The sequence below is a fragment of the Ursus americanus genome, chromosome 30 (genome assembly GCF_024610735.1).
Source record: "Ursus americanus isolate L20-20 chromosome 30, mUrsAme1.1.p, whole genome shotgun sequence".
NCBI classification, from domain to species: domain Eukaryota; kingdom Metazoa; phylum Chordata; class Mammalia; order Carnivora; family Ursidae; genus Ursus; species Ursus americanus.
The window spans coordinates 2,501,980-2,527,591 of NC_142156.1; the positions used below are offsets into that span (position 1 = coordinate 2,501,980).

Consider the following 25,612-nt stretch of genomic DNA (forward strand, 5'->3'; position numbering starts at 1 on the left):
CATTGTAGTTTTCAAATGGGATCTCGGGTCCTCCCAGTAAACAGTTAAGACTCTGGTAAGGATTTCCTATTGTGATCCGCAGCCCACTGTCATAAACCGTCGCCTGTAACATGGGCAGGAACACACACGAAGGCCACTCCCTTTCACACAGCCGCCGCTGGGAGACAGTTTTGCTTTTGCCCCAGACATTTTGGAACCTCCTAGCTGAGGACACTCACTCAACGGGGGTCAGCTGCACAGCCCACCTCGCACTAAAGGAGCACCCGGTTACCGGTCTCAGCACCCTGGGGCTCAGGGTTACCTCAAAACCGCAGGCTCCCTTGCACGTTATCAAGATCTGCCCCCCGCCCCCCGTGGGTGTTCCAAAGAATAGGCTCCTGGTTTTGAACGTAGTTCCAGAAGAATGCAAAACAAGGTGGTTTTGGCACTGGGGCCCGCCTCCCTGCATCAAGTGTCCAGACCTCCTGGGAGGACCGCTCCGAGGAACCCCCACCCGAGGTGCGAGAGTCCCGGTCCAGCTGCAAACAACTCCCATCACCCCGTGCAGCCCCCGCCTCACACTGTCTGCGGGACTCAGGACAACAGGGTTCTGGAGAAAACACCCACCCGAATGCTCACGGTACTAGTCAAGGCCCCGATGGGAAGAGCAGCGAGACATGCCGGGTGCCTGGGATGCAGAGTGACAGGCACACGGCCAGGCCCTGCCCCTCTTCGGTACGACATGGCCAGTGTAATAAAGCCCTTCATCGCGGGCTCTGGGTCCGCTCAAACCCCAGGCTACAAGAGTTCAAACACTCACATATCCTTACGGTTCCTGAAAAAGGGGGATGTCCCAAGAAAGAGGACGCAGAGGGACCTCTTCTGTTTCAGGAGGCAGAGCTCCCTTTGCTGGTGGTGGAGCTGTGAGGGCCCCCGGGGGAGCGAGCTTCGCAGCGCGGCCCGGCTCACAGCAGGTTCACGCCGTGCTTCAGCAGCTTCTGCCTGGCTTTGCCCGGGAGGCTGAAGGCACCGTCCTGCGGGCTGGGGAAGCCGGAGCTCCGCGCCGCCGCTGCCAGCTGCTGGAAGTAGGTCTCCTGGGCGGGGCTGCAACAGGCATACACGGCCGTAGAGGCATTCCTGGGGGGGAGAGAGAGATGACCGTCCCTGCGCCGCTCGTGCCCACCTCCGACCACAAGCACCTCGAGAGGTGTGTCTCAGTGGCCCCGTGACTCTCACTGCTGCAGAGTGCGGCTGCCGTGGCTCGGAGTTTGAGGTCCAGGCCTCAGCACCCGTCACCGTCTCTCTTTCCTTTCCACCCGCTGGATGCTGGGACAGAGCCCGGGGTGGGAACCGCCGCATGGCCGCACCGCTGGGACACCAGCTATGGCAAACGCTCTCATGTGGCCAGGATCACTCCACACACAGCAGAGGTGTGACCCCATGTGACAGACAGGGCCCCAGCGGTGTGTGGCTGGGCAAGGCCGCCAGGCTGACGAGCGTGGACTGTCCGTGGAGGGCGACTGGACAGGTGAAGGGAGGGAGGGCAGGGGAGCAGGCTGTGACATAAAGCGACGGGAAACCTGTCACAGAAGCAGAGGGAGGGATGAGGGTCCCGTGCAAAGGAGGACCCCCTAGGGAGGAAGCGACTCCAGGGCCAGGCAACCAGCTGGTTCCTTGATCCTGCCTGCCTTGGACTATTTCCCCATTGGGCCTCAGTTTCCCCAAACCTAGTAAAAGAGGGTGGACTCAGGGACCACGAGGGCCCCCCTCACTGGAATCTCTGCTTCCAGGCAAGGAGGGAGGAGATTCCCTGGGAGCTCAAGGGGCCAGAAGGGCCCCCCGGCCTACGTGTTTTGTGCCACTGCCTGGACCAGCAGAAGGAGTCACGGGCCAGTCATCACAGCCACGGAGAGAGGGTGCCGCGGCCTGGTGGTTACAAGCATGGAGCTGGGGTCCCACACCGAGGTGCTGATCCCAGCCCTGTGGCTCCCTAGCTGCGTGCCCCTGGCTAAGTGACTCATCCTTTCTCAGTCCCAGCTGTAAGTCTCACATCTGTAAAAGGGATAGGACAACAGTGAATCCCATCCCTGAGAGTTTTTAAGAGACTAGATGAGGAAAATACACATAAATTGCTTAGCACATGGTAAGGGGTTAAGAAATGGTGGCCGCTGTTTCTATCGTTATTAAAATAAGCCATGTAACCCATCACTAAAACAAAACGCTCTCTGACCCAAGGGAAGTGGAGTACCACAGGGCCACGACGAGGGTTGACGGATCACAGGCTGACATTTCACTCATTTCCACCCCTCGCAAAACAGACCCCCACACACCCCAGCATAACCAGTTCCCAAACCCGTGACTGGACACGTTCATCTAGGTCACCGGCCTGGGCAGCTCAGACTTAAAGCTGGAGAAGGCACATTTTCGAGGAAAGATATACTGAAGTATTGGCCGGAGAGGGCACTGGGCGGCAGAGACGCCCGACAACCCAGGTGCGGGGCATTGGCACCACATCGCCGTGATGGCCGAGGCCCCAGGGCACGTCTGTGGGAGTCCAGAGCCCACAGCCCTCCCTCTCGACTGCCCTACCCCACTCCCTTGAGCTGGAAACGTGTGGACAGAATGCGCACTTTAGAATCAGAAAGACTCGGGTTCAAATCCTGGCTCTGCCCCTTCATCAGACTGTGACCCTGGGACAAGTTGCTTATCCTCTTTGTGCCTCAGTATCCTCGTCTGTACCATGAGGACAAAAAAAAAAATGCCCTTGTCCAAATCATTCCAAGGACAGAGTGGAATAACAAACATACAGCACACCCTCCCCTCCTGACCCTCTAACTTGCCTGATTTTCTCCTACCGGTTTCATAAGGGAAGCATGTAGGGAGAAAAAGTAGAATTCAGTTGGTTAAATAATACAAAGTAATATACTAATTTATAGATCTGTACCTGTGACATGGAGAGGCTTAGGATATACAATAAAGTGAAAAAAAGAACTTGTAGGGGCGCCTGGGTGGCGCAGCGGTTAAGCGTCTGCCTTCGGCTCAGGGCGTGATCCTGGCGTTCTGGGATCGAGCCCCACATCAGGCTCCTCCACTGGGAGCCTGCTTCTTCCTCTCCCACTCCCCCTGCCTGTGTTCCCTCTCTCGCTGGCTGTCTCTGTCTCTGTCTAATAAATAAATAAATAATCTTAAAAAAAAAAAAAAGAACTTGTAAAACAGTACATCAGCGTGATCCTGTTTTCTAGAAGAAAAACAAAGTAACTAAAATACTAACCACCTCTATTTTCTAAACAAAAAAGAAAACGCCACCACCACAACAAAACCTGTTAGTCTGGTACCCACCAGACTAACCCGTGGGTATCTTCTGGGTGTGTGACGGGTGAGGGGAAGCAAACATTTTACTTCCTAGATTCGGGCCGGTCTGTTTCTGTGAGCACGTGACTCAAGTTAGCGGGCAGCAGTGGCTCTCCGGCATCGCTTCTGGCAAGAGACAGAGGCCCTCTGTCCCATGAGAGGAGGTGATGGTGGGCAGGGGAGTGGATAAAAGGAGGCCTTAAAGAGAATCACTGGAATGTTCCATTTTGTTATGAGTAAGGCTGTGGCCCGGACCGCTGGGAAGGCGGCTCTGGGTGCAGGACTTCGGGAGGGACCCGGGGGACACTCACCTGACGGTCATTTCGTACAGCGCAGGCAGCTGGGCAAAGTCTGAGTGCATGAGGCTGACGGCCCGGAGGAAGCGGCGGTCCTGGGGGGTGGCCGTCTGTGGCAGGTTCGCTTCCGGAAGAGGACACAGAAGTTGTGGGTAGTGGACTCCTTCCCCACCCTCCCCACCCCAAGAGCAGGGGGCTCGGGGCCATGGGTGGCTCGGGGCCATGACTGCAGGCACCCAGGGTGCTGGGCCCTTCAGCTGTCACCAGGTGACAGACCACACACTGTCCCTGAGAATGAGCAACACTGGTTTCTGCCCATGAATACCAAAATTTCGAGGCAGACCTTATCACAGATATTTGAACATGTGTGTGCTCTCTCAAAATGTTGGAGAAACAACCAAAAAAAGACAAATGAGTAAGGAAGTGTTTGCCAGGCGAATTCTAAACTCAGTGGGAGCTGGCTCCCAAGCAAGAAAGCGGCATCCTAAGTGCAGTCCACAACTCTGGGCACAAGCACCAACCCTGGGGGCGCCAGCCCCAAGTCCTCACCCCCACCCCTGTCTAGGAGGCGCCCGGGCCCCACCTGCCTCTCCCTACCGGTCAGCACGTTCTGGATGCGGTCGTAATGCGTGAAGTTGTACGTCCTGCTGGGGGAGGCAGCCGCGTCTTTGGGTAGCGTCTCCTTCAGGTGGACCTCCAGCCCGTTCAGGGACGCCAGGCTACTGTGGTACTGCAAAGGGGAGGCAGACGTAACCTCAGCAGGCCAGTGCTTAGGAAATAATGACCCAAAGAAAATCTGCGTGGCCAACTGATTTAGCAAAAAGGACTCTGCCTGGTGTTTTTACCTGTTTTTAGAGAAGTACTAACTTCCGTCCTTACGTTCTTTTTTTTTTTTTTAAAGATTTATTTATTTGAGAGAGAGAGTGAGCAAATGCGGGGGGTGGAGGGGCAGAGGGAGAATCTGTACACCCTGTACGGAGCCCAATGTGGGGCTCGATCTCATGACCCTGAGATGATGACCTGAGCTGAAATCAAGAGTCGGACGCTTAACCGACTGAGCCACCCAGGCGCCCCTCCCACCCTTATGCTCTAATGCTTTCCTAAATTGTAGAAGAATCAGAAAATAGAGGTGAACAGAAAAGTTGACAAGGAAGAAGTGAAGAAAAATGGCCCATAATGTCCCCATGCAGGCAACAGCCGCCGCCAGCACCCTGGTTGGTCTTCCTACCGTGACTCTCCCACCCGGGCTGCGTATTTTCACAGCACCGGCGGCCGGGCCCACCCCCAGTGCATCTCACCCGGGCCTGGGCTGAGCCATCTCCCACTGTCTGCCACAAGCTCCCCTCCCTCCGGTGCATCTAGAATGGTACTGTTCTTGGAAGGACTGAGAAGCAGGGGTCAGGTGGATTTCTGAGCTCTGTGGTTCAGACGAGGACTCCGGTGGAGCACGGCTGTCTGGGAGGGGAGGCCCAAGCACCTGTACTTTAAAATCACCTCCCACGATGAGTCCTCTGCAGGTAGAGCTGAGGGCACTGGCCTATACCTTTTTGTGTAATTTTTTTTATAGAATAAAAATGGGACCAAACCATAAATAATGATTGACGCTCACACTTTGTAGCTTAATGATACAGCACGAACTACCTTCTTTGTCCTTAAACTATTCTTCCGCAATGTCAGAACGTCATTCTCCAGTGGCTGCGTGGTATCCTTTGAGCTTCACGTGGGACTTGACAGAGCACATCAGTCACGTCCCGAGAAACTCAGTCTGAAACAGGGCCTCCCCCCGTCCCGGCCCCGAGGCAGCTTCAGCCACAAAAAGGCCACTGTCCCCGGGCTCATCCTGGATCAGCCTCTTTCCTGGCCAGAGGTTCGGGGGCAAGTTATGGAATTTTCTGTGTCTTTTTTTTTTTTTTCCTCATCTGCAAAATGGGACGACTATAGGACTGCTGGGTGCACTAGGTGAAATAAAATATATGAAGGCCCACTGCAAGCGCTAAAAGTGCTCCCTGGGGGAAGGCATTTTTATAGAGCCAAGAAAACGAAAATTATGATCAAAGAAGAGAAATCTTTTTAACGAGCACTTAGGACTTGTCTGTGGAAGATTATCCAACAGCCGTGTAAAAAAAAATACGTGCACGTGAAAAGTACAGAGATGCAAACAGCATGGTCTGAGGTGCGCGTCATGAAGCTGAAATGTTATTATTGCTTGTAGTTTACGGAGCTGACGTGAGTTCTATCCGCACAGATGCTTTCACTGCACGCGTTCATCTTCATGTCCCCAGTGTCAAGCAGGGTGCCAGGTGCACTCCTAAGTAGGTGCTCATTCAACATCTACATACAATGAACAGATAAACGAGCATATCCAATGCCAAGCACATTCACCTTATGGGCTACTCGATTTAAACCGAGGCGTACAGTAGACAGTCAGCGGACCTACGCCCGGGGAAGATAAGCACAGTATCTCTGGGTCAGATCACCGGTCTGGCCTAACCAACATGGACCTTCACCGATGCTAATGAGCCTATTTGAATGGATGCGTGCGTGTGCGTGCCCATGCCTTCCCTTCAACAGGAAGTCAAACCACAGTCTCACTGGAAGGTTCTGGGCCTTAGGAACCTGGTAACCGTCATCCCTTCCATCCTGAGCTGGTGCCCAAAGGAAGGGATGATGGGAACAGAGTGAGGCACGTGAAAACCCAAGTTCTCCCTGTAGGCACCAAACTCTGCTTCTGGAATCTTCTGCCTAACTTGTACTCAAGATAAAATCACTTAAGCATAAACCCATAACCACAAGATGTTATGTCAGATGACATGTAGACAAGTTTTTACTGGTAACCAATGCCTTCATGCATACGAGGGGTTATTAAACCATGGCCTATGGGCCAAATCCAGCCAGTGGCCTGTTTCCATATCGCCTGAGAGCTAAGAATGGTTTTTATATTTTTATATAGTTGGCAAGAAAAATCAAAAAGATTCATACTGCAACAGATAAAAATTATATGAAGTTCCAATTTCTGTATCCATAAGTAACGTACTACTGGAACACAGCCTCTACGTTTATTTACAAACCGTCTGTGGCTGTTACTGTACCCCAACGGCGGAGCCGAGTAATTGGGCAAAGCTGAAAATACGCGCCAGGGGTTCCTTTACATTACAAGTTTGCCAACCCCTGATATACACTAGCACGCGTGCGATCCCCACAACCGCCCCAGGAGACAGGAAGCTGGGGTTAATTACTGGATCCTCCAGCTTCTAGTCGGTAGTAAAGCAAGCGGCTTGAATGTGAGTGTGTGCAGAAGAGAGGATGCAGTAGCACACCTTCCACCGGAAGCACTCGGTTCATGGGGAGAGGGGTGCATTTTCATGAAGTGTTTTACACTCGTACCCTGGCACTCACCTCAGGCCTCATCTACTGTACACAGACAGCTCGAAGTCCTACTGTAGCAATGAATAATTGATCTGATCGCTGTATTTGAAGGTCAGTGAGATTATCTTGGGTTTTGAGCAGGAAATGATCAGTGGCTCTATGCTGCCCCCTGGTGTGAGCGTGCTGTGTTTTCTCGGAACCATGGGCTACCTCTCCTCGCTGCTACCGCACCCGCACCCCCACCCCCTTCCACCCAGCTCCAGGCGCCCACCTTCAGCAAACATAAAGAGGTGGCAGTTCATCCACTGAAAGACAAGATGGCAAACGACATGAGGGTCCCTTGGGGCTGTGTAATATGATCAAGGAGCCCTTTCAAAAGGCCCGGTGGGGGGGCTGTGCTTACTGTCCTATCTGAACTGTGGTTTACCATTCTACAGGGGGCCCACTTTTCTCAACAGCAGCAGAGGGTCTGGAGGGAAATCAGGTGAAGTATTTTGTATGCAGTTCCAGGACAAAAAGGCAATAAAAGATCTCTCCCGATTATAAAACAGACAGCCTTCGGCCTGATCAATAAAGCCCGCTCTCAAATCAGCAAGCTGATCAAAATTAGTTACTCCCGACTCCTTTTAGAAAAGAGGAGTTTTTCTCCTTCGTTACACAGCATCCCTTTCCTGGGGCCCACCTCACACCAAACCCTCCTTTGCATGAAAGCTCACGGAGGCCGCTGTCCGGACACGGAGGAGTGGTGTGCGACAAACCAAGGCCGATCGCTCCAGGGTCAGATGAGTGGGGGAGCAGACGGGTGGGGAGACGAGGAACAAGCCAGGATTCTGGACCCTGCACCTTGTGTGGGTCCTGGTAAAATGGGAGTTACGGTGCCCACCCCCAGTGCTGCTCTCAGGCTTGGCTGAGATAGCAGACGTCAAGGCTTGAGCAGCCACTGAATGCAGACTACATTTTAATTTCCTTCCTTCCTCGGGAGCCACCTATGCTATTTTTCCTTTCTCTTTTCTTCTGGGGGGGGGGCAAGGTAAACATAGCATATCCAACTTCATTGCATCCAAATGCTGGGCCTTCAAAATAACCCATGTGCAGCTTGGCACGAAGTGGAAGGGGCCACGAGTACCAAGGCATCGTCGGGAGACGACAGACAGCACTGCAACCACGGGCCCCGTGGTGCTGGCGGAAGAGGGTGGCTAAGTCCCTCCCAGCTGCGGTGAAGGAGGGTGCAGGAAGCAACCCAACCACCACTGGGTGCTGTGCGGTCTGTGGAAAGGGGAGATAAGCCAGCAGGCCTGGAGGTGGGCAGCCTCTCGCCTCGGGGCTCAGCACTGGGGAAGCTGCCTTCCCTCCTCCGTGCTCCAAGGTGACTGGCTCACTCTCCTGCGGGAGCCCTGCATGCTAATAAGATCGCCTTAGAATAATACAGATTTAAGAACAGAAACAAGGCAAGCCCCAGGACACCATTTGCCCTGCAGCTATTTCAACCTGCTGTTCTTCCTGCTACCACTTCCCTGCCAACCAGGCGAGGCTGTTACTATAGCAACTGGGGCTCCAGCATGGGTCTAGGCTCCGAGAAGGTCAGTTCACTGCTCCCAGTGCGGAAAGGGCTGGAATACTCCAAGAGGAGCCTTCTGGAGCCCGTTAGCATTTCAGATGGCCCAGGCCCACTAGGAAGGAGCTTCTGATCACCACGGTTCAGGGCAGGGAAAGTGCAGCCTTCTGGAATACTCCCCACCCAGGCTGTGACTCAGGCAGAGTACAGACTCCAGCCGACACAGAACCTAGAGCTGCCCCAGGGGGAAGGGAGGCCCACGCCCCTGGCCTTGCTCCCCATGTTCACCTGTGTGCTGGTGCTCGTGCTGCCTCTGAAGGGCAGAGCCCGTCAGCACCCCGACACTGCTGGGGGGAGCCAGAGCCCCCCCGCCCTGCACTCTGAGGAAACGGAAGAAATGGGGAAGGGCCAGAGAACTGTACTTGTGGGACACCTCTGCCCCCAGCACGGTGCTCTGCCCGGACTCGCTCACCCCCACCAAACCCGGGGCGTAGGTACTCCCGTCATCCCCACTGTGCAAAGCAGGTGACCCACAGGGTCACGAAGCCCTGCAGGGTGCTGCAAGGGGAGCGCCTACCCCGCCGGTCCCCGCTCCCGGGAGGCAGGTCTGCGCCTACTCACCACCTCCTCGATGGCGGCATCGTCGCCCCGCAGCGGCTCCTCGGCCAGCAGGGACAGCACCAACCCGTTAACGCTGTGGGTGTAGAGGTTCGTTGGCACGAGGCCCATACAGGATGCTGGGGCTAACCCTGGGTCCCTTCTGTCTGCGGAGGGACCGTTGTCGTCCTGAGACTCTGGCAAGGCTGAGCCGCCGGGTGCTGAGCAGCTGTCATGAGCCCCAACACTCCGCTCCACGCCCTGTTCCCCCTCGGGTAGTGCAGTTCCTCTCTGCCTCAAGTCTGAGCAAGGCCATGACCGAGGCCTGCTCGTCCTTCCGGGGAGGTGGTCTTCCCTGGGAAAGGGGGCTTGGCTGCTGTCCCCTGGAAGGTCGTCGTGCTGTTCCAGGGCCCCGTTCTGGCTGAGCATCTCGGGAGTGGACGGGGAGAGGACGCTGCTGATGGCCATGACCACGGGCGGGGCATCACGTGACTCGGGTGCCGGGTCGCCAGAGTCCCTGACAAATTCCTCAAAGCAAGGACCGCCACCATCTGGGGCGCCCGTACTCGGGAGGGCAAAATAACCTGACGATGTTTCTGTTTCCTGAGCTTCTGGAATGTGGATGGCAGACAAGTCTGGTTCCTCCTCCCCCCAGGGCAGATGAAGTTCCTTCACCAGGGAGGAGCCAAGACCAGGACCCTCGTCCCTGGGAGGGCTGTGCAATTTTGCTGGCTTGACGTTCTCCAGATCACAGCCAGGCAAGTGCCCGTTCTCCCCCTTGCCATCTGGCCATGCTACGTCAGGACACGCAGACTCAGGAGTGGCTGCCAACATCCAGGCCATGGGTTCCACGTGGCCAGTGGCGTTGTCTGTCGGGGCACCGGTGCTCCGAGGGTGCGGAGGCTGCTGGGCCGAGCACTGCTGGAGTCTGGCTGGTGCTGCAGCGGGGCTGGCAGACAAGGCAGACAGACATGAGGGAGGGGCGCCCGGCCAAGTGCGGGGCAGAACACTAAAGAACCGCTTTCCTAAAAGGCAGGGCCACTGGTGACAAGTGAGTGCCTGGGGCCACAGAGCCAAAGAGGCCTTGGCGGTCAAACCACAAGAGTAAAAGGAAGGCAATGTTTGGCTCTCAGGGCTTCACACGGGGTTACTGGATCACCTGTGGGGACGGCAGGGCCTGCTGCGTGAGAGCCGGCCCCCTGTGCAAGTCTGCTCTGAGGCAGGCCCTGAACTGCACGCTATACACACACTATTTCCAATTTTGACACCGAGCCCACGAAGTAGGTTATCACTGGGTCTCCCTTGCAGATGAAAACCCTAAGGCTCCAGCAGGGAATGGACTTGCCCAACATCACACAGCTGACAGGCGGCAGATCTGGGACTTGAAACCCACACCCATCCCATGATGCCGGCCTCCTGGTATCTACACGCTCGAGTCCCAGATGCCCCATCGACGGCGGAGCGCAGAGAAGATGGCATATGGAAAGCTAGGATGTCCAGGGGCTCGTGTGGCTACACCCATGTGGGAGAGTCCCCCCAGCACGGTCTACGAGGATCCCCTGTGGCCCCAGTACCTAGCTGCCTGCTCCCTCGGGAACTCGCGGAGACTGGTGGCCTCCTCTTCAGTCAGGAACACAGGCATGATGCGGACATTTGGGGGTAGCGCCGCTCCTAGAATCACAAAGCAACAGGGACAGGGCTTAGACCTGGGCTGGGGAAGATGGAGGGGCAGTCACAGCTCTTGGGGGAGACGCATCCAACCCACACGCCAGCTCAGAGAGCAGCGCTCTGACACACTCCTCAGCCCAGAAGAAAAGACACAAAACCGCAGTGACAGTTTCCGTGCCCAGCAAGGAAGGAGCCCTCACAGGCAATTTTACTCCTCATGGCAGAGAAAGGTGACTTTTGGGGGAAAGAAAATCTAGCGGTAAAAAAAAAAAAAAAACCCAAAACAGATAAAAGCTGGAAAAAAGCACTTCCAAGTGACTACACGGATCTGCCCTAACCTGTGCTTCCAAATAAAACAAAATAACCGTCTCAGGGACGGCTTTCTGGCCGCCACCATTTATCTTAGCCCCTCCTAACCAGGATCCCCCGGACCTAGTTTGAGCAGTCTCATAACAATGAGTGAGGGAGCATCTGAAAACAGGGATTTAAAAGGTACATCTGAAATCACGAGCCTTGCGATCAGGATTCTGACGGGCAACTTCGCTCTAAAAGCTCTCGTCTGTTCTCCTAATCGGTGAACAGATGCGATAGCCCACGGGACTGCTTGGCCTCTCCCGTGACATGTGTAGGGGACAGACAGCATAAAAGACCGTGTTCTCAACAGGCAGTGACGCATCTTGCCACTCACCCCGTTCCTGCGGGCCACCCCCTCCTGCAGGTCTCCTCTGCAAATAAACACACACAGAAGTTGGCGCCGGGGACCGCTTTCTCCTCCCGACCCAATCATCAGGACTGTGCCGTGCCATCTGTTCCTGAAACTTAGCCAGGCCCAGAATGCTGGCCCCCACCGCACGCCAGCAGCCAAGCAGATGGAACAGAAGCTCCCCCAAGCTGCCTGCTCACCACCACAGCCGGGGTCAGGAGAGAACCTCCACCCCACACAGACAGCAGCCCCCCCCCCCCCCAACAAATGCGCATCAGGCTTCACGCTCTGATTGCTGTTTCCCTCCTCTGGGAATGAAAGCGAGAATGCCTGTTACCTTTTATGCCTCTGGAGAACGCATCTGTCACCATATTCCCGCACCTGCCACCGCCCTGGCGTGGAACACACGCACATTCCAGAGCGACAGGTATGTGAACACCCCGTGAACCTCGTGATAAACGATCTGACCTAAACCAAAGGCTATGCGCGAGCTCTCAGGTTTATTCCGATTCACGATTGAGGTGACAATCCTAATTTTCTCCAAAAACTGGGAATTTTCTCCAAAGAACCTTCCAGACAGTTCAACCAAAGGTTCCAACATAACCCACCAAAACGAAACAAAAACCAAGAACTCTTCTAGCCAGCGTGGCTTTCACTCCTATGAAATGAGGTGGCTTTCTTTCTTTTTTTAGTGGCTCGTTAAAAAAAACTCATGTTTCAAGGTACGTAACTTCACTACAGACAAAAATTCCCCTCCCTCCCCCAAAATCACATATAATTCCATCACCCACAAGCTAACGCTGTTCATCTGAGGCGTATTTTCCTTTAAGCTTATGCACTTTTTAAAATATTTTGAAATCACATTATAGAAAATTCTATTTTTTTTGCTTAAAAATAGATGTTCTGGACAAAGCCTCCCAGCCAGGGGGATGGAGCTTTACCATACCTGGTGCCGAGATGCAGCTGGGTGAATCAGGACCTTGGCCGTGAGAGAGGGCGGGAGCTGGGTGCTGACAATCCTAGGTCACAGGAACGAACACACCATGAGACAAAATAAATCACAGGACTCTGAACTGGAAAGATTCCTAACACCCTAACTGGTGAGGATCTTGGGAGGTGGGCGCCTGGGTGGCTCAGTCAGTGAAGCGTCTGCCTTCGGCTCAGGTCATGATCTCAGGCTCCTGGGATCGAGCCCCATATCGGGCTCCCTGCTCAGCTCAGCTCTCTCTCTCAAATAAATAAAATATTAAAAACAAACAAACAAAAACCACAGGATCTTGGGGACAGAGCCAGTGGGAGTTTCAACTGGCAAAGCCCTTTATGGAGGGCACTCTGGCCATTCCTACTGAACTTCAAAATGTCCAAACCCCCTGACCTGCCTTGTACCAAGATTTTGCATGCTGAAGGGTACTGATTCTAGAAAAAAATGGCCAAGTCATTACAGAAATGGGTAAACCCCCTAATGCCCAAAGAACAGAGAGTAGTCAAGGAAATCACGGCATAGCCATAACACCAAAAGGTGTGCAGGATTCTAAGAATGAAGTAGACCAGCATGGATCGATAGAGAAATCTCTACCGCACACGCGGAGGAGCCCGTTTACGGCTGTGGCAAAGATAAACAGAAGCAACGTGCACTGATGTGCCAGAAACACAGGGAAAAGCAAAGGCTGGGCATCCAGATGCTCACAGGGTCTGAGCTCAGAGGGACCTGGAAGCTGAGCTCCGTGTCTTTCTGTCTTGGTTTGGCTTTTTTTTTTTTTTTTTTGGTTTCACAATGAGACCCTGTTCACGCATTAGGTGTATGATTTAAAAATACGTAAGCAATGTGACATGAGAAGAGGAGGAAAATATCATGCTTGATGCCATGCCACTGGTGAGCCTGGAGGCACCACGAGCAGGTTCCGAACTGTCCTCGTGAGCAAAGAGGAAAGGCATGACGGTGTGCTGTGCCGAGGGTCACTGGGAAGCAGGGTCTGCGCTGGGCCCTTCTCTGTTCGCCCTCTCATTTCGTTCTTTCCCAGTAGAGAAAACTCAGCAAGCAACCCTCCCGGGGTCACAGGGCCGGGAAGGCGAGGTCAAAACTGGCAACCCAGCCCATCAGGCCCCCAGAACTTCTCCAGCCACACATTCATCCAGCCGTCAGAAAGCTCTGGACGCAAGCAGCGGTCCCCCATGAGGAGAGCTGCCTTGGACCATGCGTGGAGGGGCCCTGAGGCCCTCAGGCTCGCTCCGATGCCCTCCAACTATGTGAAGAAGTGTGCTGAGATCTCAGAGGCCAGCCGAGAGACGGACCCAGCCGAGAGGCAGGCAGGAGTCCGAGCAGAAGCAGGGCTGGCCGCAGCAAGTGCACTGCAGCCCCGGACAGCAGGAGGGCACCGCGGCAGGCCTCCCCACCCCTTCACCTACAGTGTTGGCCTCCGACAACCTGTGGCGCTCTGCGTTAGCATTTGGTAGACTGATTAACCATCAAGGGATGCCCCATGCTGAGACTTAACATGGGTCGGTCTAAAACTGCCTGGGCCATACTTGCCAATTTCCTGGCTTTGCTGAAAGACAGGTAGGTCCCCTGGGTCAAATCTAAACTACCTGATACTTGCCAAAGCAGCCCTCTTGGAACTGGCCAGGGACAGAGCTCCCCACCCGTGACCTGGAGGTGGCCTGGATGGTCAGTTCTGCGGCAGGGGCACGGGGCGCAAGAGAGGGGTCTGGCGTTACTCACAGTCCCTTGTAGAGGATGCAGCCGGCTAGAACGTGAGGGGAGCGCTGGCAGGTCTGCAGGATGAGGGCTGCCTTCAGCAACAACAGGGGCTCCACCTGGGCCAGGCAAGAAGCAGAGCCACAGATGAGCGTGCCCGCCATCAGCCGGGGCGGGAAGGCAGGGGCTTTATAGGACGGGGGGAAAGTCATAAGCCAAAACCGGGGAAAAGGAGAAGGTGCCACGTGGTACCTTCTGTGTCACATCTTGGGTCTGTATTCCACCTTTCTATACCCAGAACTGTGGGACAATGCAAAATGCCACATGCTTGGCATGGGGTGGCTTCTGCCGAAGTGGGAAGGTGCGGTGAACACAGCAGATGGCCACTCATAGAGGGCAAGGTAGGTCTCTGCTCAGGAGACCCTGACTCTGATGCTGAGACCAGGAGGCAGCGGACAGGAGAGCCTACCCCTCAAACACAGGCTGAGGCACCAGGTAAAACCACACCCCCCCTCCCCTCTCCTCCCTCTGGAATACAAGCCCCACTGCCCCAGAGCTGGCTTCGTGTGGCCTCATAACTCCGTCCCGTAACAGGAAATGAAAACATCCCGGTCTCTCACTCTGAGAAATACTCCTCAGCTCCACGGTCCTTATAAGAAGTCAGTTGCCTAGAAGTCCCTAAAAATACCAGAGAAGGATCTGAACCTGGTCAAGAGTCGCCAGCAGTGACTAAAAGCCGCCTTCCTGTTTCCTGCTGGCAGCTAGGATCTCCGAGCTCCATCGCCATCAGAGATGCTCCTCCCTCACATCCTTGAGACAGTGCCCGGTCCCAGCCGGCCGTTCCGTAAAGCTCTGGGGCCCACTTCGAACATTTGTCCCAACAGGAACCAGGAAAACCTGTCCCCATTTCTAGCCAGAGTCGGGCCACCTCCCCGTCAAAGGGACCCTCTTAGCTACTACAGTGAGACGCGGCCCACACATCTCAGGTGCTGGGGGCGCAGGCGGTCGGTTCTTAAGGGGGTACAGCCTCGCGTCTGCCTCTGGCCCTTGCCAGTGAGGGTGTGATGTCCTCCAAGATCAAGGGCACTGAGCAACAGGCAGGGTGGGCGGTTGGGCCAGCCGCACAAGCAGCCTACACATCACTGAGTGCCAGGGGCCAACGGAACGGCGCTGGGACTAAACACTCCCCAGCACCCAAGATCAAGGCCACTGAGCAACAGGCAGGGTGGGCGGTCGGGCCGGCCGCACAAGCAGCCTACCCGTCACTGAATGCAGGGGCCAACGGAACGGCGCTGGGACTAAACGCTCCCCAGCACTCTCTCCCAGACAGAGAGACCTGGTTTTTAAAATGTTATCACTGAGCATTTTTGATGCTGAGGACACAAGTCAATCGTGGAATATCCGTATCGAGAGAGACGGGGACCGTAGATGCCAGAGTTCCACATGTCTGGGACACTAGCGAAATAACACCACCCTCTACTGAGTATTTACTTCGGGCCACTTTAAGCACTGTCTCGTACCGTCTAGACAGTTGTGGGAGCGGACACTGTGACGGCAGTGTGCGGGTCAGGGCAGCGGGCTCTATTCCTTGACATGAAACGGGGACGGGGGGCGAGGGTGTTACCTGAGTTCGGTCCAGGTTCCAGAGGGAACTGAATATCTTGTGCAGGTCACCGGTGTTCTTCAGAATCTGTTCAATGAAGGTGTCCCATTCGGCGCGCAGGTCTTCCTGAGAGCAGTTCTAAAACGGGAACCACCTGAGGTCAGCGGCTGAGATTCTGCGAGACACACTCTCCGGCGAGGCTCCCTACTCCTACAAAACTCGCTCCTCACGCAGGAGACGGGCCAGGAGGCAGGGCCTGCTTTAAACCTCCTATGCACACAAGACCCCCACCCTCCCCCCGCCTAGAGAACTCAGCCACCACAGACCCAGCACACGTGCAGGGGGCGGGTGGCAACCGGGTGGCATCCTGCTCTTGCCAACAGTCCCCGGGAGGAGGACGTGGGGACAGACATTTGCAGTGGATGTGACCTGCACTACTGGGGAACAAAGGCATCTGAGAGGGGCTCCAAGGCCCCTCGACCTTGTTGCTAGACATGCTGTATTCACAGCAAAGTCGAACAGCCCCTAGAGTAAAGCTGTGTTCTGGCAACATCGGGTTTGCTGAAGATTCCTCGCTACTGTCTCCATACCTTGTAAGCCAGAGAAACAGGTCCATTGTAAAAATTAAAGACTCCAATGAGCTGATCCAGAAACTGCTTGCAGCTAATGTCAGGGAGCTCCACCGCACAGCCCAGGACCTGGAAAGAGGGAAACCAGAAGATGGGCATTTTCCTCTGCTTTGAGTCCAAGCCTGGAAGCCCGGGGTTCTGCAGAGCTCGAATTCACTGACTCACTGATACTGATGGGTCTACCCCAGGCCCACACTGTCCAGCCCAGCTGGTCTTCAAGACAACAAATACTTTTTGCATCCGCTCGTGCTGTCTCACCTGGAATGCCCTCCTTTCTCCCGTCTATTTGTCCACAGCTCTCCCGTCCCCTCAGTGCCTGAGGCAGATTCCAGCACCTTCGCGGTGCCCGTTCTGATCACTCTAACCACTGCTAACCTCTTTTCCCAGCCCTTACATTATCAGGACTGTTATCTGGGCACTGGATGCTTAACGTGGTTTCACTACAAACACTGGACGGGACTCCGACTGTTTCATGAATGGCATTCTCGTCCCTTCAGCTGGATCAAGTGCTTCAGGAAGGGAACTGGCTGACTCATTACACCGTTCTAGAGCCCCAGAACGCTGCCGTGGGGCTTAGTTCCGCAGAAGAGAAACCTGTGCTCAGTGAGAAAGCAATCTGGCTGTACGTTTAAAGAGCCCGAAGAAAGTCTGTATCCTTTGACTCAGTGATTCCACCTCTAGGAATCTTTCCTGAGGGAATCACCAGAAACTTAAGGCAATAAAGAAACCCTGGCAGAGGCAGAAAACAAATGAACAAATTCCCCCTGAATGAAAGCTCCACCGGGGCCAGGATCTTTGCTTTATTCACTGATGTAATCCAAGGGTTTACCACAGTCTGGCACATGGTCAGTGCTTACCTCTTCCCTGATTAATCTACAGATTGAATGCAACTTCTAATCTGAAGCTTTCTTTCAGAAACTGACACACTAATTCTACGAGAGAAACTTACAAAAGACCTAAAAAATCCGAAGTTGTCTTGGAAAAGCGTAAAGCTGGAGGACTTAGACCATCTGATGTCAAGACAGTGTGGTACTTGTACGGGATCTTCCAATAGATCGATGGAAAAGAAGGGAGCCCAGAAACAGACCCCCACTGCAGAGGTCACCTGATGGTCAACAAAGGAGCCAAGGAACCCAAGGGGGAGAGTTTTTCCAACCATGGTGCTGGAGCCACTGGATATCCATAGGGAAAAAGAGGACCTTTGACCTCTATTTCACACCAAGCACAAATATTAATCCCAGATGGGTTACAGAGCTAAGTTTAAAAGCTAAAACTATAAAGCTTACCCAAAAAGTGGGAGAATGTCTTCTCCAACAGGGCAGGGAATGGTTTCAGACAGGATACAGAGGGCAATAACCACAAAGGATAAAATTGGCAAGTTAGACTTTGTTAAAATTAAAATATTCTGGGGGCGCGTGTGACTCTTGATCTCCAGGTCATGAGTTTGAGCCCCACATGGGGTGTAGAGATTACTTAAATAAACTTAGAAAAAATCAAAATGTTCTGCTCATCAAAAGACATCATTGAGAAAATTGACAGGCATGCCACAAACTGGGAGAAAATAACCTTTAAAATATATATCTGACAGGGGTGCCTGGGTGGCTCAGATGGTTAAGCATTTGCCTTCGGCTCAGGTCATGATCTCCAGATCCTGGAATCAAGTCCCATGTCGTGCTCCCAGCTCAGCGGGAAGTCTGCTTCTCCCTCTCCCTCTGCCTCTTCCCCTGCTTATGCTCTGTCTCTCTCTCTCTCTCTCAAATGAATAAATAAAATCTTAAAAAAAAATTTTTTTTAATATATATCTGACAAACAGCTGACATGCAGGACACAGAAAGAACTCACAAGACTAAGTAAAGAAAGAAAACCTAATTTTAAAAACCAGGCAGAAACGCTTTGGACGGACACTTCTCAAAGAGAGACAGACCAGTGGTCATTACTATCCTTAGTCATTAGGGAAACGTAAATGCAAACGACAACGTGATACCCCTCCACGCGCAGCAGAATGGCTCGAACTGAACAGACGGACAGCATGTGTTGACAAGGATGTGGAAGAAAGAGAAATCTCACACATGGCCGGTAGGAGTGCACCGTGGTACAACCGCTGGGGGAAAAGGTCTGGCAGTTTCTTATGAACATCCACCTACCCTGTAACCTTGCAAATCTACACCTAGGTGTTTACCCACGAGAAATGAAAAGTCATATCCATGAGACTCGTCTAGGAATGCTCCTAGGGGCTTTAGTCTTAATTGCCCCTAACTGGACACAGGTCATGTCTCTAGAAAAAGAAAAGTGAGTACCCAGACCGCTAGATCCAGACAACGGACATTCAGACGATGCTGGTGAACAATGAAAAGGAACGAACTGCTGATACGCGCCCCACGAGATCACACGCACGACAGGAGCCTGCGGAGCGTCCTACACGTCCTATTTCAGTCCTGGGACTTCTAAAACAGGCAAAACTCATCTGCGGTGGGAAAAAAATCAGAACGATGGCTGCCCGGGACTTGGGGGTGAGAATTCATGGGATGTCGGGGAGCTGCCCAGAGTGAGGCTAATATTCTGCATCTTGATGGGCTTCTGCGACACACGGAGCGTTGTTGTCCATCTGCATTAAGTGGTAAGCTCGAGATTTGTGTGTTTCAGTGTATGTAACTCGTACCCCAAAAGGAAAAAAAAGCACAAACCACTACTGAACTCTAATGAGTGTTACGCGCAGTGAAGGACTTGGGGGGGGAGGAGTATACCAGTGTGTGCTATCTTGGCAAGCATTAAAAACTGGATTGCTGGAAGATGAAGGGGCGGATGGAGAGATGTAATAAAGTGACTGTAATAAATAATATCTATAACAAAATAGTAACCACAGAACCTAGGAAGTCTGAGTGTTCACTGTAAAACTCCTTCAACGGTTTGGTACGTGAGAAAATGGTCATCATAAAATGTTGGCAGGCATACCCACAGAGCTGAATATACCCCCTCACTCTTCAGCATTCTTTCACCTCGGAGATCAGGTTTAAAGAAGCGTAGGCATGGGACCATAAGGCCCTAGTGTGTATGGTGCCATCAGCTGTAAAGAAATGGTTTTCATTATTTTTTTACTGGTTCCTTGAAACCTAACATCTATATACCAATGTCTTCGAGTTTCTGGATCATTGACCCGTAAGTATGGGCAGTACAGAGGAGAAAAGACAGAGGTGGAAAACACGAGCTGCATCCTAGACAGAACTTCCACAGGCTGGCTGCAGTCTCTCAAAGGCAATGGGAAAGCAGCCCTGTGCAACGCGGGACAGGTTAGAAATGTGCTGGAGAGCACTCGGTTACAGTGGCACGTGCAGAGAGGGACAAAGGAAGTGTAGACGGTACCACTCACAGCCCCTGGGGGTGCACAGGGGATCCCAGGCTCCAGAACACCTTGGCGGCACAGCACTCATCACCGACACAGATGAGTCACGGCAGAGGCAACACTGGAGTCATGAGTTTTCGGTCTGGTCAACTTACCCAAAGGAACTCTCCATCCACCTTTACGGCGAACTTCAGCTTCCGCAGACGAACGAGGGCTGGAGCAGAGGCGGAGATGTCAGAGATACAGCGCACGACGCCCGCAATCTGTCCACACAGCAACTCCTGCTGGTCGAGCAGGGTCTGTGGGAAAGCAGCAAAGTCCGGGGCTGGGGAGGAGCTGAAGCTGTCGAACTCATGTGGCATCCCTTCGAGCAGGGGCTGAGGCCACAGCGGACCGCAGACAGCAGCCGACAGGCCAGATCCGGGCTGCTGCCTGGTTTCAGATGGCCTGGGACCTAAGCGTGGTTTCATATTTAAGGGTAGTAATACCAACAACAAAGAAGAACATGTGATGTCGACCTTCCGTGGCTGGCGAGGCCTCCATATTCACTCCTGGGCCCCCTGCCCGGGAGGACAGAACTGCCGCGGAACGTCCACAGCTGCATGCACACGAGGCCTGTGCAGAACTGGGGTTTTGTTCCTAGGACTACAGGCCCATGCGTGGGTAGAAGCAGGAGCCTTTGGTCCTTATTCTGATCCCCTGCAGAGCGCCCAGAGCGGCCTGCATTCATCCCAACTACCCAAGTGGGAGCATGATCACGTGAGCAAACACAGCCCTCCTAACTGGTCTTAGCATTCACTAACCTGCGGGGCAGCCAGACATCGTGTAATGCAACAGAAAATGTACACACTTATGCAAGAAGTCTTGCATAAGAGAAGCGAACTTGAACTTAATCAAGGCTCTAGATCTTACTGCTAGTGTAAAGGAACTACAGGAGAAGATCTGAAGTGACACAGCCAGGCCGGTGACGGGTAGTAAGGAGGGCACGTATTGCATGGAGCACTGGGTGTTATACGCAAATAATGAATCATGGAACACTACATCAGAAACTAAGGATGTACTGTATGGTGACTAACATAACATAAAAAAAAATTATTATAAAAAAAAAAAGAATGACCAAAAAAAAAGAAATGACACGGCCTTGAGGAAGTGATGAGGCCGATCCAGAGTGTGGGGCCTTCTGACATTTTACTGCACCTACACTCCCGCTTCCTCGGTCATTCAGCGGCGTAGCAGGGAAAGGGGCTGGGTGGGTGGGTGGCTGAGGAGTGGTACAGGGTCAAAGAGACTTAAAATACAAAAGAAGCAAATGCAATGTGTGGACCTTGTTTGGATCACGACTAGGAAGTGCAGGGGGGGAGGTGGAGAGGGAAGGAGGGTGGGAGGAACAGAGGAGCAACGTCTGATTAAGTAACCTCTCAGACAGGAAGGCAAAATTGGAATACAGACAGAATCACATGATATTAAGACATTATTATCACTAATTAACTGGCTGGGCTTGTGATACTCTCCTCTCTGCTTTTGTATGTGTTTGAATAAAAGTGTTTTCGGGGCGCCTGGGTGGCTAAGTTTGTTGAGCATCCGACTCTTGGTTTCGGCTTGGGTCACGATCTTGGGATTGCGGGACAGAGACCCGAGCTGGGCTCTAAGCTCAGCGGAGAATCTGCTTGAGATTCTCTCTCTCTCTGCTCTTTCCCCAACACACACGCGCACTCACTCTCTCTCTCTCAAAAGAATCTTTTAAAAAGAAAAAGTGTTTCCAAAAAAGAAAGAAAGAAAGAAATTTTTTAAAATTAAAAAAATTTAAAAGTGTTTCAAATGAGCCCATCAAAACCTGGGAGCAAGGGGAGGCAGACAGAAAATCGCTGTATTTTTGCAAAGCCATCACTCTGAGGCAGTAGGAGCCCCACGGAAGAGTAACCCGCGGTGGCGCTTACCTGAGGAGGGTAGAAATAACAAATGCCAGCTCTTGTTGGATCTCCTTCTTCCTTTACCTTTGAACCATCATACAGGAAAAAATAATTCCACCTGGCAAGGGAACAGAACGGAGCCATGTTTCCTTTCATCCAGTGATCAAGGCATTTTAAAACACAGCTTCCTCTCTCCCAGCGCGACATGGGCTCATTACTCCGTGGTTGAGAAGCCTTCTGGTGGCCCCAGAAGAGAAAGAACCCAGTAGTTACAAAGAGATAAGAAAAACCACTTCACGAGTGCTGTCCAGTCAAACTAAAAATATGCCTCTATCCAGCCTTCAGGAGGTCTGGTCTGGCCGAAAAGACCGAAGAGTGGCTGGAGGAGAGACAGAGCACCCAGGGCCATCTCTTGTTTGAGACACGGACCCTTCACCATACAACTACAGGGTTTGCTATGCTGTCTTTTAAGTCTCTGATAATAAAATTAGTTAGGGACGTCCTAGCTGCCCTGCTCACAATTGCTGGGCACGATGATCTCCGGAAACAGCCCTTGGATCAGAAATTCACGCACTCATTTAACAAGCAGTAAATGAGGCCCCACAGTGTGCTCTCCCTCCGCCAGACCTGGGGCCGTGGCGGTAAAAGGGAGACAGTAAACATACAGTTTCAGTGCAGGCTAGGGAGTCTATAATGGGAAAATGGGGCTCATGAGAGTTCACAGCGGAGCCCCGAACCCTCTCTCTGCCTGGCAAAACCCTAACAGTATGTTAAGAATAACTCTGACACAACCCTTCATCAAACTTCTGATTTCCTCCACGCACAGGAATCTCTCGTCTCAGTTTCCATAACCCTCCGTTCTTCGCAAAGGACTCTTACAGTCTACTCTGCAGTGTAACCGCCACTAACCTGTTTAAGACCACAGAGCAGACTCCCGAAAGGCTGGGCCTGGGTTTTACCTCTCTGAAAGCACAGCCATCAAGCTAGAGCGTAAGGAGGAGGAGCTGGGACCACTCTGTCATCCGCATTCTTCTCCCTGGCTCTTCACCCTCCCCCTACCACCCTCCCTGGCTCCCACCTTTTCTTCGTGATGACAAGTGGGAACTCTGTTTCTAGCACAGGGCAAGTCCAGATCAAAAAGCCTCAAAAACGTGTCAAACCCCATTCAGAAACCCCACTGCTGGACCCCGTTTACCCGCTCCTTATGCTCTCTGGGGAAAAGCACCCTCACTCAGGCACACAAAAGAAAACCGGGGTGTCCTTTTGAGCGACTCTATCTTTGTGCCTTCTGCACACATAACCGGTCACCAAGTCCTGCTCATTCTATTTAAACCATGCCTTTTGCTTTCATTCCTCAATGAAAAGTTTGCTCAAGCAACTGACAAGAGAGGCTTAACCCAGTTGGGGCTGAGAAGGGAACTGCGTTTCAAGAAGACATTATGTAACACCCTTCAAGAGGCAGACTGGCCAAGCCTCTTCTAGTGATGGGGCTCCCACACTGCAGCCATTTCTTGTCCCTTATCGCTACAGCGCCCACACTGTCATCAAAGCCGGCTGCGTGAGCCGGCCATGGCCATCTTTTCCACAGTCTACCAGCAATGCTCGACTCGCTCTCACACTGCAAGGTCACAACCCGGCAGCTCTGGAGAGAAATGCTCACATGCTTGATTCGCCTGCTCAGAGGAAAAAAATGCCTTTTATCCCCCACCCCCACCCCCTGCCAGTGAAATCAAAACAGCCTGGCTGGGGATTTTCAGTTAATCCAAAACATGGGTCCAGCAGCCCAGCAGGAAGTAAGCCACACAGGCCTTGCTACTCACCAGGAGGCTGATGTCGGCTCTGTTGAGGTCGAGGTGGCCATTTACTTGCCTGTCGCACTCATTCTATCTATTTGGGTTTTCTCGTCTAGGATCGCTTCTTGCGCCCCACCAGCGACTGTTCCTCTCTGTGTCTGGTCCAGGAAACCCAGACACGAAAGGTTTAAATGTTTTCAGCCACAACTGTCACCTGCTTGGTTTTCATTCAGCATGAAAGTGCTACTTCCTTCCCCGCAGGCTCTTCGTGGCCCTGAATACCTCCACACCTCTTAGAACTCTGAGAGACAGTATATAATAAAGCAAGAGAATGCTACCAGAAAAGTCGAATCCGCTAAGCTGGTTCCATGAGCATCAGCATTCGGGCTCTCTGCAGCACGACCTCTTCAAAAAGCTCCTGGCCAGGAAAGCCCAGAGAGGGAGATGCATGCTGAAGGAGGTGTTCTGAAGAGATTCCTAGCTTGTCTGGTTCAAGGCCGTTCTGAAGATTCTTTTCAACGCTGTGAAGCCTCCCGTTCAAACATCAGTGCCTTGGTCCTAAAATAAACCCCAGGGAATAGATTATTTCAGAAACCCATGAGAAAGCATGTGACCCAGCTGGGTTAGGCAAATGGTATACTTCAAAAAGTCTTCTAGAAAGTTGAAAATTTGTTTTTCAGAACAAAAGAGAGAGTGCTGCAGGACTTCAGAGTAACTTCCTCAGTCTCTTTGAATAGTTATGCCTCACAGAAGATAAAATTAAGTAACTAGCGTGCAAAAGCTCTGTGTGCCAAGGACAGCTATACAAATAAGGCGTTGTTGCAGTAATAATGGAACCCAAATTAAGGAACTGTCACCTTGACAGCTTAAAAGTAATCTGAACATGAATTCCAGAGCTGGGCAAGTTTTCAAAACAAAATGGGAGTTTAACAAGTGGCTTTCAAATTCCAACAGACGATTAAGTATCATGGAATTTCATAGTCAGAAGGGTCCCTGACATTATTTACTCTCATCTCTAGCATTCTTCAAAAATTACCTTGTCTCTGGCTTACTCCCTCCAGAGACACAGGCAGCTCATAGTGTTAACTTTATCCTTCCACGAAGCTAAAAGTGGCCTCCCAGTAACCTCCCCACACTGGTCTGGATAACCCTCCAGGAAAACAAAACAGGGTTTAATTTTTCCACAAACAAACCCCTTGGTCCCTTCAGAACTGTATTTCCATGGTGACTTTGTCCAAGCTTGATGTCCCAGAGACCGGGTTTCAAATGCTTGCTCACCATCTTTCATCCTCCTGGGAATACAGGGGCTTTTTAAAGCTCCTTTCCTAGAGAGAAGTACCTAGAGAGGACCCCAGTGACTCTCTGAGGACTATAAAATCTCTCAGTTTTAGGTATCTTGAGGTGAGCCCTCTACGGGGCCATATTCATGGGATTCCTGTGGAGGGGCAGGGAAGCTACTAGAATCAAGGACAGCAGGCTGAAACCCCCTATCCCTCCTTCCCAGAGGACTGGGCCCTACACTGCCAAGGTCCACGCTCTTATCTCTGAAACGTCCAGAAGAGGCCAGTAATGTCCCTGGGGTATGGCAGGGGCCGGGATATGTCCAGAGAAGGCTCTGGCAGCCTGGGAAGTTGCAGTAACGACCGGAGGGAGCCAAGAAGTGGCCCGCAATGGCTTGGAGGCAGGAAGGTGGTGGTGTAGGAAGTGGCCTCTGTGAGTCAGCGGGCCAGGAAAAGGGGCGCTAACCACTGCGATTGGGTACAGGCTAAGGGCACTGACACGTGCCCGGCCTCAGCTCCAGGGGGCTGGGAATTTGTGAGCAAAGGTGGGGAGGCTGGTGGGGGGTGTCCACCGGGGCCCGATCGCGGAACGGAGGAGCCGCCAAGAGGCGCTGTCGGCCAGGGTCTCGCGCGCCCCCCCACCCCCGTCCCGTATCCCCGCGCCGCCCACCGCCAGAGTAGCCCGACAGCCCGAGGCTCGGGTCGGCCCCGCAGTGTGGGCGGCAGCGGGGCGCCAGCAACTCCCGCCGCCCAGTACCTACGCACGCGGCGGAGAGACCCCAGGATCGCGCGCCAACACACCTACCGCCCCCTACAATTCCGCGAGAGCTTGGCGCGCGGTGATGAC

At 53.0% G+C, this 25,612-nt stretch overlaps 1 protein-coding gene across 6 annotated transcripts; it reads right to left on the reverse strand.

Moving 5' to 3' along the window:
• Positions 1-802: 802 nt before the first annotated feature.
• On the reverse strand, positions 803-25,612 carry HPS4 (HPS4 biogenesis of lysosomal organelles complex 3 subunit 2). Of its 6 annotated transcripts, XM_087857180.1 has the most exons (15): positions 25,523-25,599; positions 23,513-24,043; positions 21,720-21,810; positions 19,938-20,081; positions 16,404-16,511; positions 15,835-15,951; positions 14,235-14,329; positions 12,462-12,534; positions 11,501-11,537; positions 10,719-10,815; positions 9,169-10,093; positions 8,163-8,258; positions 4,224-4,356; positions 3,642-3,750; positions 803-1,116 (listed from the first exon to the last, which is right to left on the reverse strand). In XM_087857180.1, the coding sequence occupies exons 2-15, from the start codon at positions 23,551-23,553 to the stop codon at positions 945-947; spliced, it is 2,238 nt and encodes a 745-aa protein (XP_087713306.1). In that variant the 5' UTR covers positions 23,554-24,043; positions 25,523-25,599; the 3' UTR covers positions 803-944. The 6 variants fall into 6 exon arrangements, with proteins under 6 accessions (XP_087713306.1, XP_087713305.1, XP_045647169.1 ...); XM_087857179.1 differs by lacking the exon at positions 8,163-8,258 and having other exon boundaries at positions 21,720-21,929; positions 25,571-25,612; XM_045791213.2 differs by lacking the exon at positions 8,163-8,258 and having other exon boundaries at positions 21,720-21,929; positions 25,567-25,612.

Excerpts from the sequence above, each read along its gene's own strand:
- HPS4 (XM_087857180.1), bottom strand. The coding sequence starts at position 23,553 with ATGGCCACCTCGACCTCAACAGAGCCGACATCAGCCTCCTG. Across the intron at positions 16,512-19,937 it reads TGGATGGAGAGTTCCTTTGG|GTCCTGGGCTGTGCGGTGGA; the intron begins GTAAGTTGACCA and ends CCCTCTTTCCAG. Across the intron at positions 12,535-14,234 it reads TGCATCCTCTACAAGGGACT|GATTGTCAGCACCCAGCTCC; the intron begins GTGAGTAACGCC and ends CCTGTGACCTAG.